This window comes from Mytilus californianus, unplaced genomic scaffold (genome assembly GCF_021869535.1).
Source record: "Mytilus californianus isolate M0D057914Y unplaced genomic scaffold, xbMytCali1.0.p SCAF_12, whole genome shotgun sequence".
Lineage (NCBI taxonomy): Eukaryota > Metazoa > Mollusca > Bivalvia > Mytilida > Mytilidae > Mytilus > Mytilus californianus.
In genome coordinates this window covers 13,105,630-13,120,697 of record NW_026262604.1, presented here as the reverse complement: position 1 = coordinate 13,120,697, position 15,068 = coordinate 13,105,630, and the positions used below count along the sequence as shown (strand labels likewise).

The 15,068-nt window shown below is 32.6% G+C and overlaps 1 protein-coding gene across 1 annotated transcript; it reads right to left on the bottom strand.

Annotated features, from left to right (window-relative positions):
- Nucleotides 1-88: 88 nt before the first annotated feature.
- On the bottom strand, nucleotides 89-14,895 carry LOC127721402 (nesprin-1-like). Its single transcript, XM_052228127.1, has 8 exons — nucleotides 14,610-14,895; nucleotides 13,275-13,451; nucleotides 12,246-12,386; nucleotides 8,561-8,649; nucleotides 3,452-3,773; nucleotides 1,388-1,714; nucleotides 666-983; nucleotides 89-262 (listed from the first exon to the last, which is right to left on the bottom strand). Exons 6-8 carry the CDS (start codon nucleotides 1,472-1,474, stop codon nucleotides 89-91), a joined length of 579 nt encoding a protein of 192 aa, XP_052084087.1. The 5' UTR covers nucleotides 1,475-1,714; nucleotides 3,452-3,773; nucleotides 8,561-8,649; nucleotides 12,246-12,386; nucleotides 13,275-13,451; nucleotides 14,610-14,895.
- Between the last annotated feature and the right edge of the window lie 173 nt (nucleotides 14,896-15,068).

Sequence of the window (15,068 nt, the reverse complement as noted above, 5' to 3'; positions counted from 1 at the left end):
GGTCTAACATTCAAACACTTTGAGGGATAGTGTATTCATCAAAAAAAAAAAAATCAATTTCAAAACCTACAAAAATATCTGAAATATCTTACTGTGTTTGCTGTAGTTGTTTGACTAAGTCCTGGAATTCTTTGTCAGCTTGTTTCCTCTGTCTCTCTAATTCAGTTTGTCTCTCTCTGGGTAAGACAGCCTTCAGAGAGTCTAACTTGGCTGCTGCTAGATTTTTCTTTTGTCCTCCATCTTTCAAACCAGCTATCAAGTCCTGTTCAAACAGTAAAATTCATGAATTAAATTTACATTCTGTTAATAGGATTTCACACAAACAACTTCATAATGTTTATCAAATTTTGAGTCCTCAATGTTCTTTAACTTCTTACTTTATTTGGCTACTTTAAGTTGATCTTCACTGATGGGTTTTATGTAGACAAAATGTGTGTCTGGTGTACAAAATCTAAATCCTGGTATCCATGAGTTTATTTGCAATAATAACACATCTCCTTATTTTCATATTGGTTCCATAAAAAAAAACACTGGAGTAGAAGTAATAAAGATTAATGTCTTTCCAAAATAATCACAAAAAAATGAATTAAACAACAGTCATAGATACAATACTTTGAAAGACTGAAGATTTTACATCTTACAAGTTTGAAATTTAGAAAACTAACCTTGATAGTGGCTAATTTTCCCTCTACACTGTATCTATCCCCAGGGATGTCTCCGCACCATGCTAACTTCTCTTTAGCTGCTTTAAGCCATCTCTGCTCCTGAAGCTGGGCATCCTGACAGTGTTGTTCTAGAGTGCTCTCAAGCGTGTCAGCTACCTTATCTCCACGGTTGACAACAGTGTCAAACTTCTTGCAAAGCACGAGAGCATCCTTGGCAAGGTTACTGGTTTCTGCAGATGGATATTTATTCTGTAGAGCAGTTTTGTCTTGTAGGGCTTTGATATTTTTTTCATGTTCTTCAAGTTCTTTTTGAAGTTCCTGTAAATAGACAGATGTACGTAAACTTTGTCAATTGTTGCAAAACCTTTATAATGCTCTTCTACTAAGTACTTTATTTTGCCTTTTAATCTTATTTGATTCAAGCATCACTGATTTCTTTGTACATGAAATGCCTGTCTACAGTGGAAGAATTTAATCCTAGTTTCTAATTTCATCAAGGTTCATCTGGAATCAAAAAGATAGTCTAAAAGATAAATCAAAATAGCTTGTGTTTTTTAAAAAGTTCTAAAAATTTCCATGGTAACATAGAAGTACAATCAATCTTCTTGGTATTTATCAATCCTACCCTCCTTTGCCCTTAAAATCTTTTCAAAATGAAACTGTCATATTATTTGAATTTATTTTCTGTTTGCTTTATTTATTGAACTCTCCATCACTCTCACCTGGTGAAGATTATACAAGTCTTTGGCTTCCTCCAACGAGGAACATTTAGGAAGTTCAGTAGCACAGTATCTTTGAGCTTTCTCCATCCATGGTTACAGCTGCTGGGACAAGTTCTGGTACATCTGCCAGTGAGCTACACTTCCTGTCAGAGCAGAACTTCTATCCTTAGCTCTGGAACATAGGTTCTCCCACTGACGTCTGACACTGGCCAGTTTTGTTTTGAGAGCTGATGTCTCCCTCGATCTTAAGTTTTGTGACAAGCCCCTAGCATCTTTTTCCAAATTATCTAAGGTTACCCTGTTTTCGTATACTTCTCTGGAAATATCCTGAAAAGCAAGAATACAAATTATGAAAAAGTAAAATAACTACTATTAAGAGTAATGGTAATTAAATGGGTCAACCAAATCAGTGTTATCAGGATGGTATACAAATTTATGTTATTGTATTTTAACTGTATTCTTAAAGTTTATAACATTTCTTTAAAGATATGCTAAACAAGCCAGTGTTCCAGCTAGGTCGTTTTTACAGGGCGGTCCGCCCGCCCTTTCCCGAGTGCCGCCCTGTGCCCTTTTTACAGTTTGCAGGGCGCCCTGCCTTTTTTGAAGATCGATTGGTATATTATTTTGTTCGTATTGATATGATCAGCCAATTACAAAAATTTACCTGGCGACAAGTATATGACTTTGTTTACGACCCCAAGTTAATCAACGGTTACAACAGGTGTCATAATCTGTTGATATAGGTAATCCGTTTATCGGATGGGTCATTTAATGATCATCAACATTAATTCATTCAAATAGAATCGGTCAGTCGGCATTTGTCTTTGAACTTGAAGAAATGTTCATACAACTTGGGCACAATTAGCAATGTTTACCGTAGTTTCATGGAGAAAACGTAATTGACAGAAAGTCGAAAACCATAATCAACTCGTTAAAAACATTGCTCTTATTGTTTCCGTGAAATAAATAGCAAATTAAGACGTATTTTTCATTGACTGCCTTCATTTTTTATACGAAAATAACAAAATCGGCCGCCATATTGTTGATCGTATTTACATCTTCTACGTACTATTTATTATCCCCCAAAGAAGGAGCACACCCAAATAAAGAAAGATAACTCAATCTTATTTTTCCTAGCATTGAGTAACCTACTAAGATATTATAAAATATGTCTTCATACTTCTGGCTTTAGAATTTATATGTTTAGGTGTTTTCAGTTATGGGAAAAGTTAAAGAGGGTCTTAGTAGCAGGGTTGGTAGGGTGCCTTGGTCATCTTTTTCTGTATTTTTTATTTTCAATCCAAATTTTCACTGTTCACTATATCCTAACATTGTGCATTTACAGCTGTTTTGTGCTGTATTGCCATTAAGCACAGAAAAGGTAGAAAGGTGAAACTTGTAAAGTGTGTCAGACCATAGAAACAGAATGAAGCAGGACATTTTTCAAAAAATACTGCATATAAAGCTTAACTGTGCCAAGCAATGATTTAAAACTTGTGTCACAAGCTGCTTGATAAGTTTTCAGCCAAAAAAGTAGAAAGATAGTTTTTCTCTGGGCTAATGATGTTGTTCTTGTATATTTATAACCAGTGATTCAATGAACAAACAATGTTTGATTATAATCTTTATTAAAACTTGCCCTTTTCATATTATCATATCACGCGTTAAATGCCCTTTTTCAGGATTCGCACCCTGCCCTTTTGAAATCCTAGCTGGAACACTGCAAGCTGTCTTTTGTTAATACATGTAATTCTGTACTTTTATCTATCATGTATAGACACAAATACATAAAAACTTTCTGATATCATATATAAACACAAGTACATAAAAAGACAAAGTTATGTTTGCCAAAAGTTTCTGATTACATTCAAATCAATCATCTAAATAAAACAAGATGATAGTATTAGATAGCTGCATTGTTTAAACTTATTCAATATCATAAAATTCTAAAAATCAAATTTAAAAATTTATCAACATGTTGCAAGATATGAAACTTCTGTGCTCTTCAATCAGTACAACTTATAAAAACAAGCCAAGTTTAACTGGAAAATGATGATAGCTTACAGTTGCTTTGTTCAGCTGCTCTTCAGGCTGAGCCGATTTGTTTTCAAACACATCATTAAGATTTGACTCTTTGGTGTTTAACCATTCACATAAATGATTAACTTCTCTTGTAACATTCAGTCCATTTGGCGATCGTTGCTTCCAGATCTGCCAACTTAGCATTAAGTCTGGTGAATACATTGTCAAGCCTTTTGTCTATTTCAGAGATCTCCACTTTTAACGGTCCATTCCACTGACGACTAGCACCCTCTGCCACGATCGCATTTATTTTTTGCATGTCATTTACACTTTCTTTCAATTTGTCTAATGTTCTTTGAAGTTCCTGTAAAAGAAGGATTGAAAATATTAATGGTCAGATATTTGTTTAAAAAAAAAGTCAATATTGCCAAAAACTATTCTAATCAAAGTGCTAGATAGCACCTCTGGGAAGTTTGCAACTGTAGATGTGTATTATTTCAAATACCGGTAGGTTATAGATGTGTATAATATTTCAAATAGGTTATAGATGTGTATTATTTCAAATAAGTATTTAATCACAGCTTTGATTTTTTTAACTAAAAAGTAAAATCATAAAAATACTGAACTCCGAGGAAAATTTAATCGGAAAGTCCCTAATCACATGGCAAAATCAAATGACAAAACACATCAAAAACGAATGGACAACAACTGTCATATTCCTGACTTTGTACAGGCATTTTCAAATGAAGAAAATGGTGGATTGAACCTGGTTTTATAGCGCTAAACCTCTCACTTGTACGACAGTCTCATCAAATTCCGTTATATTTACAACCATTTTCTTTTCAGCAATTTTCAAAAATCCCTTTTTTCATATGTTTGTCATATAAAATTTTGATATTTTCTATTGCAACCTTAAACTGTTGTTCTAAAACATTCAAATATACAGAAAGCTCTATTTATTTCTTTATGTGCCCATGTCATATCTAAGGCCTGTGATTTTATAGTATATCTTTTTCCATTTGTAACTGGGCATAATTAACCCTACCCATAACAGTAAAATGATGGCATCAAAATTCAAACATGATCATGGTTTTGTCGGTAAAAGTATTGTGTACAAGTTTCGTAACATTTGATAGAGGCACACTAAATATAGAGCACGGTATTGAAAAAAAATTGTAAGTGTTCCGTCACCAGGAACCTGGTGTCTCGCCTACTTTGGCTGTCAATCGCAGGCTCAACAAAAATGGGGAAAAAATTAACGAAAATATTCCTCTATATACTATCTTTTGATTGTAAGAAGATTTTGTCCAAATTTGGTAAAAATCCAGGATAGTTTATGAATCTAATAAATGTTTCCAAAAAATTTAACTGCAGACTGTATGTAATGTTACAGCTGATTTCAATGAGTATGTAGCTAAAGGCAATATCATTGGTTAGCTTGCTTGCTAGCTGAACCATGAAGTCATTGTTAGGTAATGTATACTACCCTCCTTTCGAAATATCCTAGTCCTACAGTCAGATAGATTGGTTATCTGCCAGACTAGTCTACGCTTAAAGGAGGGTAGTTTACCTAACACAACAATGACTTCACAGTTCAGCTAGCAAGCAAGCTAACCAAAGATATTGCCTTTAGCTACATACTCATAGAAATTGGATGTAACTGGAAGAAAAGCCAAGTCCATTAATCATGTTAATAAGTAAATTACAGAAAAACAAGAACAAAATGTTAACTAAATTTCCTTTTAAATACTAACTTTTGATCATAAGCAAGCTTCTGTCCAAATTTGGTACAAATCCACGATATTTTAAGAAAGTTATTAAAATGTTAACCACAGAATGAATGTAATGTTTTCTGGCAGTAAAATACTGAAAAAATGGATTTTTTTTTACAAAATTTACTTGAGGATACTATCCTATGATCATAAACAAGCTTCTGTCCAAGTTAAGTAGAAATCCAGGATAGTTTAAGAGAGTTATTAAAATTTCAAAAACTTCAACCACAGAGTTAATATTTGTGGGCGCCGCCGCCAATGCCATTGGCAAAAATCAGCAATTTTTAAATTTGTAAAGGGGCATAACTCTAGAACAGTAAAACTGACACCACCAAAAATCAAATTTGATCAGTGTTTTGTGATATTGCATGAGCATTGTGTGTGAGTTTCATAACATTTGGTTGAGATAAATCAAAGTTATGAGATCGTAAACAAAAAATTCAAGTAACTGTTCCATTTGTTAAGAAGCATAACTCTAGAATTGTAAAATTGATGCCACCAAAATTCAACTTGACCTGTTTTTTGTGGTAATATCACTCATATTCACTAGGAATTTCTTTGTATGGAGCGCAGTAGGGTCAAAATGCGGAAATGAGTATAGTGTTATTCAAAATCAATTTCTCACTATGCTCCAAGTGCATCAATGAAGGATTGTAGGTAGACCTTAGGATTATATCAATGATGTTTAAATTAATTTTTTTTTTTTTGCAGAAATACTTTACTATACATTATTGCTGTTTACAGTTTATCTCTATCTATACTAATATTCAAGATAATAACCAAAAGATGCAAAATTTTCTTACGATTACCAATTCAGGGGCAGCTACCCAACAACGGGTTGCCTGAATGGTCTAAAAATTTCAAGGCAGATAGATCTTGACCTAATGAACAATTTTATCCCTGTCAGATTTGTTCTAAATTCTTTGGTTTCAGAGATATGAGCCAAAAACTGCATATTTTTACTCTATGTACTATTTTTAGCCATGTCGGCCATCTTGTCATCAGACACAATTTTTAAACTGGATACCCTAATGATGTTTATGGACAAGTTTGGTTAAATTGGCTTAGTAGTTTCAGAGGAGCAGATTTTTGTAAAAGATTACAAAAATTTACAAAAATTGTTAAAAATTGACTATAAAGGGCAATAACTCCTGAAGGGGTCAACTGACCATTTTGGTCATGTTAACTTATTTGTAGATCTTACTTTGCTGAACATTATTGTTGTTTACAGTTTATCTCTATCTATAATAGTATTTAAGATAATAACCCAAAACAGCAAAATTTCCTTAAAATTACCAATTCAGGGGCATCAACCTAACAACGGGTTAATCAATGAAGGATTGTGATGGCAGCAACACTCAATCCGGCATCGACCATTTCAAGAACTTTCTGACGGTAACTTTCAGGGAGGCCTGGTTGACGCCCAATGAAATTTGTTCTAATGTTTGTGTTTTTCTTACCAATGGTGTGTCTATGAACGTAAGTGAAAAATAATTTTCAAATTTCGTTTTAAAAATTCAGGAACAGAAGGTAAAACATCAATTACATGTGGAAAGCTTAAAAGGCACGAAATCAGTCACCCAGAAAAAAAGTACGACTGTTTAAAATTACAGGTAGATCTTAGGATTATATCAATGATGTTTAAATTAATTTTTTTTTTTGCAGAAACAACAAAAAAAATTTGAAAAAAGTGTAGCTAAACTTTTTTTCTCAGTATTAAGTACTTACCCGGCCACATCCACTTGTATTTTTGTCCATCTGATGAGTTAAGCCTTTTTATAGTTCGTTCTTATGTTGTACTGTTATACCACTGTCCCAGGTTAGGGGAGGGTTGGGATCCCGCTAACATATTTAACCCCGCCACGTTATGTAAGTATGTGCCTGTCCCAAGTCAGGAGCCTGTAATTTAGTGTTTGTCGTTTGTTTATGTGTTACATATTTGTTTTTTGTTCATTTTTTATATAAATAAGGCCTTTAGTTTCCTCGTTTGAATTGTTTTACATTGCCATTTCGGGGCCTTTTATAGCTGACTATGCGGTATGGGCTTTGCTCATTGTTGAAGACCGTACGGTTACCTATAGTTGTTAATTTCTGTGTCATTTTGGTCTCTTGTGAAGAGTTGTCTCATTGGTAATCATACCACATCTTCTTTTTCATATTTACAGAAGAAAAAGGGTAAAACTTAATACAGTGGTGACATTACAATAGCAGTATGACGACAGGAATAATAAACTGCTTTGCTGAGCGCAGCTGGGTACGCCCCGCAGAGGTCCAACCCTGAACAGTTGGGGCAAAAATGGACACAATATTTAAGCTTGATACAGGTCTGAATTTGGATTGTATTAAATATTTGACATATTATAGGTTTCTGAATAAATGTAGTCAAAGAACTTGAAATTGGTTATATGAATATATATATAATTAGATTCAATTAAAGATTTCTTGCTGTTAAATTGTGCAATACACTGTTCTGTTGCGCAATACTTAGTAAATCTGTTGTCAGACTATAAACAATTAAAGTTCAATTAATTTTCAATGTCATATTAGAAATTTATGAAAATGTAAAGGGAGCTTACATCAATAAATATAAACAATTCACCAAAGTTTCATAAAAAACTGCTGAAAGCATTTTTGATTTTTTGTCCGAATACTGGAAAATCCCCCTTTTTTTATGAATAAATCCCTGTAACTCGGAAACGTAAAATCTAAAATATATAAAAATCGAAAAGGAGCTCATGTCAATAGATATAAACAATTCACCAGAATTTCTTTCAAGTTGGTGAAAGCATTCTTGAGTTATTGTCCGAAAACTGGAAAATCCCCCTTTTTTTAATGAATAAAACCCCATAACTCGGAAACATAAAATCTAAAATTTATAAAAAACGAAAGGGAGCTCACGTCAATAGATATTAACAATTTACCAAAGTTTTATGCAAATTGGTTAAAGCGTTTTTGAGTTAATGTCCGACATGTTGCGGACGGACGGACAGACAGACGGACGGACGGACAGAGGTATACCATAATACGTCCCGTAAACGGGCGTATAAAAGGTTTATATACACTAGATTCATAGAGGTGCGTTAAACCATGTAACACATTTTATAGTTGATGCTGTGAAATTTAGAATTGAGGCAAAAATTAAATTAAAGTGTAAGGAAAGAAAGTTCTGGATCTGCCACTGCATGGTTAAGTACTTAGAGTAAGAAAGTCATTTTGCACATGGACAGATTTTATTTAATCATGTTAATAATTGCTATAGCACTTGTCTTGATACACTGAGTTATTCTATGTAAAAGCTGACTTGTCTACCTTATCCTTGTAACGATTTGTGTATAAATGTAATTGATAATCGTAACACTGAGTAGGCTGTGATACGTACGAACTGTCGTTGAGTCAATGTTTTTCAGCTGTCAGTTTCATCCACGTAACTGTGAGCATCATGGACGAGTGAAGGTCCTTAAATCCACACTGAAATGTAAAATAGCTGGTATTTAAATAGCGAAATTTAAAAGTTTTCAAATGTTTTTGACAAAAACAATTCACTCCTGAACTTTTCTATCAGGATCAGGCACTTTTCTATCAAAACAGGTATTTACTTCCACTCGTCCTTGGCATGAGACATTAGTCATCATGATAATTATCGATTATTCTATATTCTATCACCTGTGTATTGTTCAATCAAACCATTATCACTTGTCAATTATCCAACGGACAAAATATCAACTTGTTCTCGTTTACCAGATTCTTTCGATACTCTCGGGCTTTTACTTATTCAATAATAAACAGTTGTAAATATCGTAAATAGTAAAAATAGTGCGGTAAAATGTTCATTCATGAAATATTCATGAATGAAACGCGTAGATTTCTTTTGATTTTCTCTTCAGGGCATGGCACATCGGAGGTAGTGTTTGTGATACTCATTTACAAAATGAAGTTAAATTCACCTGAATTGTCAGTGAACATTCATTCCTTTTTTATTCAAGCTGTAATTTTTTCAAAAGGACTCAATATTTCAAAAGCATCTTCCTAGAATCAGTATTCAAACACTGTCAATGTATATTTGTTCCACCTAACAGAAGTTCCATTGGAATCTTTGTTATAAACAGAGGTTCCATTGGAATCTTTGTTATAAACAATGTCATAATATCTGTTCCTGTTGGAACAAGTATTCTATATCATTTATTCTGTTAGGAACATTTACTGTAATATTTATTCCAGTGGAAATAATATTACAGAATATTGTTTCCATTTGGAACTTATATTATGAACTAGTACTACATTATCTTGGAGCAGAACATTTTGCGATAGTCCGTCACTTCCGGTTTGAGGCCGACGCCTTAAGGAAAGTATTGCTATAGCAAACTTCCCAAATATATTGCTGAATATAAGTTAATATATTCATGATGCTTATATATATATTTCTGTTTTCTGGGAAACACAGATTCTAAGAAAAAACAATTGGAAAACCAGACTTAGATACTGAATAACCTTTTTTTGTTTTTTCACTTGTTTTTATATAAATAACAGTATAATATTCTTGAATATCATTAAAAGCTAATCACAATGCAAGTGATAAAACAATTTATGATTTGTAAACAAGATTTTTGGAAAACTTTCAAAGTTAGGGAGATTTACTTCCCTTCCAGTACAAAGAAATATCTTTGATAAATATCTATAAATATGTTCCTAATGTGCATTATCATTTGATGTTTATCTTAGAACATTTGCAGACAACTGATACATGAAAAACATCAACTAGAGGCTCTAAAGAGCTTGTGTCGCTCACCTTGGTCTTTGTGCATATTAAACACAGGACACTGATGGATGCTTGACAAAATTGTGTTTTGGTGATGGTGTGTGCAGATCTTACTTTACCAAACATTCTTGCTGCTTACATTTATCTCTATCTATAATGAACTTGGCCCTGTAGTTACAGTGGAAAATATTTTGTAATATTTTACAAAATTTATGAAAATTGTTAAGAATTGACTATAAAGGGCAATATCTCCTTATGGGGTCAATTGACCATTTTGATCATGTTGACTTATTTTTAGGTCTTTCTTTACTATACATTATTGCTGTTTACAGTTTATCTCTATCTATACTAATATTCAAGATAATAACCAAAAGATGCAAAATTTTCTTACGATTACCAATTCAGGGGCAGCTACCCAACAACAGGTTGCCTGAATGGTCTAAAAATTTCAAGGCAGATAGCTCTTGACCTAATGAACAATTTTATCCCTGTCAGATTTGTTCTAAATTCTTTGGTTTCAGAGATATGAGCCAAAAACTGCATTTTACTCTATGTACTATTTTTAACCATGTCGGCCATCTTGTCATCAGACACAATTTTTAAACTGGATACCCTAATGATGTTTATGGACAAGTTTGGTTAAATTGGCTTAGTAGTTTCAGAGGAGAAGATTTTTGTAAAAGATTACAAAAATTTACTAAATTGTTAAAAATTGACTATAAAGGGCAATAACTCCTGAAGGGTCAACTGACCATTTTGGTCATGTTAACTTATTTGTAGATCTTACTTTGCTGAACATTATTGTTGTTTACAGTTTATCTCTATCTATAATAGTATTTAAGATAATAACCCAAAACAGCAAAATTTCCTTAAAATTACCAATTCAGGGGCATCAACCTAACAATGGGTTGTCTGATTCATCTGAAAATTTCAGGACAGATAAGATCTTGACATGATAAACAATTTAACCGTTGTCAGATTTTCTCTAAATGCTTTGGTTTCAGAGATATATGCCAAAATCTACATTTTACCCCTATGTTCTATTTATAGCCATGGCGGCCATCTTGGTTGGTTGGCCGGGTGGCCGGACACATTTTTTAAAGTAGATACCCCAATGATGATTGTGCCCAAGTTTGGTTAAATTTGGCCCTGTAGTTACAGTGGAAAATATTTTGTAATATTTTACAAAATTTATGAAAATTGTTAAGAATTGACTATAAAGGGCAATATCTCCTTATGGGGTCAATTGACCATTTTGATCATGTTGACTTATTTTTAGGTCTTTCTTTACTATACATTATTGCTGTTTACAGTTTATCTCTATCTATACTAATATTCAAGATAATAACCAAAAGATGCAAAATTTTCTTACGATTACCAATTCAGGGGCAGCTACCCAACAACAGGTTGCCTAAATGGTCTAAAAATTTCAAGGCAGATAGATCTTGACCTAATGAACAATTTTATCCCTGTCAGATTTGTTCTAAATTCTTTGGTTTCAGAGATATGAGCCAAAAACTGCATTTTACTCTATGTACTATTTTTAACCATGTCGGCCATCTTGTCATCAGACACAATTTTTAAACTGGATACCCTAATGATGTTTATGGACAAGTTTGGTTAAATTGGCTTAGTAGTTTCAGAGGAGAAGATTTTTGTAAAAGATTACAAAAATTTACTAAATTGTTAAAAATTGACTATAAAGGGCAATAACTCCTGAAGGGTCAACTGACCATTTTGGTCATGTTAACTTATTTGTAGATCTTACTTTGCTGAACATTATTGTTGTTTACAGTTTATCTCTATCTATAATAGTATTTAAGATAATAACCCAAAACAGCAAAATTTCCTTAAAATTACCAATTCAGGGGCATCAACCTAACAATGGGTTGTCTGATTCATCTGAAAATTTCAGGACAGATAAGATCTTGACATGATAAACAATTTAACCGTTGTCAGATTTTCTCTAAATGCTTTGGTTTCAGAGATATATGCCAAAATCTACATTTTACCCCTATGTTCTATTTATAGCCATGGCGGCCATCTTGGTTGGTTGGCCGGGTGGCCGGACACATTTTTTAAAGTAGATACCCCAATGATGATTGTGCCCAAGTTTGGTTAAATTTGGCCTGGTAGTTTCAGAGGAGAAGATTTTTGTAAAAGTTAACAACGACGCCGGAAGACGACAACGGACGACGAACGACGGACGCCAAGTGATGAGAAAAGCTCACTTGGCCTTTCTGGCCAGGTGAGCTAAAAAAATCAAAAAAAATATTTTTTTCTGCATCTTTACTTATATTCTACTTACTCTTTTAGATTGTAGATCTTTCTCTGCTAATTCATGTCCTGAAGTTGCAGGTGGTTTTTCAAGTTCAGCTTCTGCTTTCTCGAGTAACTGTATACAGTCTGATTTTGATTTTTCATAATTTTCCCATTCTTTTACTTTTTGCTAAAACATCAAAAACACATTTAAATACCTGGATAATCATAAAAACTTATCTTCCATAATTACAAGCAAATAATTTTAAGCTTCAGTCTTGGTAATTCTGGATATCATAAATTGCATTATATCTTTTTTTTCAAATTGGTAAACATAAAATCCCAAGATGCAATAAAAAAATTCTTTGCAATGTCATATCATCTTTGGCATCAGAAACAAAACACGGGTTTATGTATCGACATGTGGTTGGATTTCCAGTGCCTAAGTTATGTTAGCTCAATCAGGTAGGTTTAAAATTGTATTATTCAATAATCACCTCTTAACCTCATTAACTCATACTTTCAATTCAGAATCATTTTCTATTTATATCAAATTACAGAAATGATTTATGAGGTAAAAAGCAATCAACAATGTTTCAAGGATCATTATATATTTTAACTATCTATATTTCTATTCTGACACTCAAAGTCAACCTTGGGGACTCTGTTAAAGAGAGTACAATAACCCTACCATAAAGCATCAGTTTGTATTTATCAAAAACATACTACTGACACTTATTGCTGAGCAGAGAAGATTGCTAAACTTGTTTCTTTTTTGACTTATAAACCAATAATTCAATTTTGACTAACAAACTTAGAATTCTATTTTGACTAACAGACCAATTATTCTATTTTGACTAACAGACTAATAATGCAATTTTGACTAACAGACCAATAATCATATTTTGATTAACAAACCAATAATTGAGATGGAAATCAACCAAATGCAAGAAATACCAGTCAGTTTTACTACTCTTCTGTTTTCGAATAAACCATACTCCATGACCCCCCTTTTTCAGATTTCTCCTAGTCTTATAATCTTCCATCATATCATTTTACGCCTATATAAAGTACCTACCTTTAATTTCACTTGTTTCTGTTTTGCTTTTTCATTTGTATCTTTCAATTTTCTGTCCAATTCCTCCACTGTTTTTGAAACAAATGCAGGAGCATTCCTATCTTTCTTGAGACGTCTTCCAGCGTCAATATCAGCCTGAATCCTAGCACCTTCAGTATCTAGTTTCTTTAACATGCTCTGAAACAAGATTCAGCATTGTTATGGTACAAATACAAGCTGTAAATGGACAGTGAATTCCAAAAATAGAATTGTTGTGACTTTTTCTATAAATTAGTGTTGGTGGCATATCAAAATTTTGAAATAAATTCACTTAATTAAGGACACAAACATTAGATTAGTATACACAAATATGACTGTTATGTTGCAAATTTAAAAAGTATACAACAGGAAATGTCTTAAATACATTTTTTTTTAGATTTTTACTGTAAATAAGTGATGGTGGCATTTTGAACATTTTGTAATAAATTCACAAAAACAGTAGAAAATCATATCTCAAATTTTTAGATGTTTGGAGAAAAAAATTCTAAACATAGATGATAATATGTTTTAATTTCCTATGTAATAAAATTGCAAGCACAAACATATATGAATTAACTAATTTTCAACATGCTTTGAACTGATATTATTCTAATTATGCATCTTTCACTTGCTAAAAAAATCTTTAAAAGACCTTTTTTCTAAAAATGTTGCTTTTTTTCTAAAATAATTTTCAACACTTTAAAATGATTAAAGGATTAATGAGTTAGCCGAGTTTGAGAAACTTTGTTGAATTACTAAAAGCGAGAAACACACTTAGCAAGGAGAGTATAGGAAGGGAATTGTGAAAGAAAATCGTCACCATATGTATACTAACATCACCCTAAAACACAAAATGTACATGCATTACCATGTGTTCGTATTAAACTGAAGCTATATATCAAAACTAAAATTTTATACACTTTTATCCTTTCAAACTAGAACACTGAAAATTTTATTTAAAGCTTTTTTTGGAAAACAAATAGAACTTGCAGTTTCAGACTTTTAATCTATTTGTAAGGCATTAAAATTTATTCTTTACATCAAAACATCTATCATCATTTTTCTTACAAAGAAATCCCAACATATACTCTTGAACTTTCAGACATAAATCTAAAAAAAATTGGCTTCTACATTGAAATTAAATAATTTCCTAAAAACTATTGCAGCTAACCTACGCAGCCATGAGCAGCTTAATCATAACAATTTTTAAACACTGAAAAATCTCAAGACATTTTAGTATCACAAACAACAAGCAAAGATGACACACCATTTTTAGAAAATTAAACATCACATCAAACACAACAGACTCCTTCCTACCTCATGTTCACAGAGAAAAGCTCAAGCATCTTCTAAACCATCTATAAAAGGATCCTCATTCACAAGTCTCTGAGCTTCATCTAACCAGTCAGAGCGCTTGTGGAGTTCATCCCTGAAGTCGTAGGCCTTTGAGAAAACAGCAGATTTATCTGTTACACTCACATGCCAGGCTGAATAGACACGAATTGACCCATTAGATCCCGTAACTTTCTTCTCTCTTCATCAGCATCTGTCTCAGGAGAGTCCTTTAGAAGTTCCTCTAAGTTGTCTTCTAACCATTGGCCATCTTCTGTAAGTTTATTCATGACCCGTAATTATAAAAAAAATTAATAATTTACAATTTTAAAACATATATTTCCTTGACTTATTTTAACATATGTTTCAATTTAAAATTAATTTCACTTTTGATTAAATAAAATTCTCATTAAGAGTTAAGCTACCAAAAGTGAAGAGATTTAT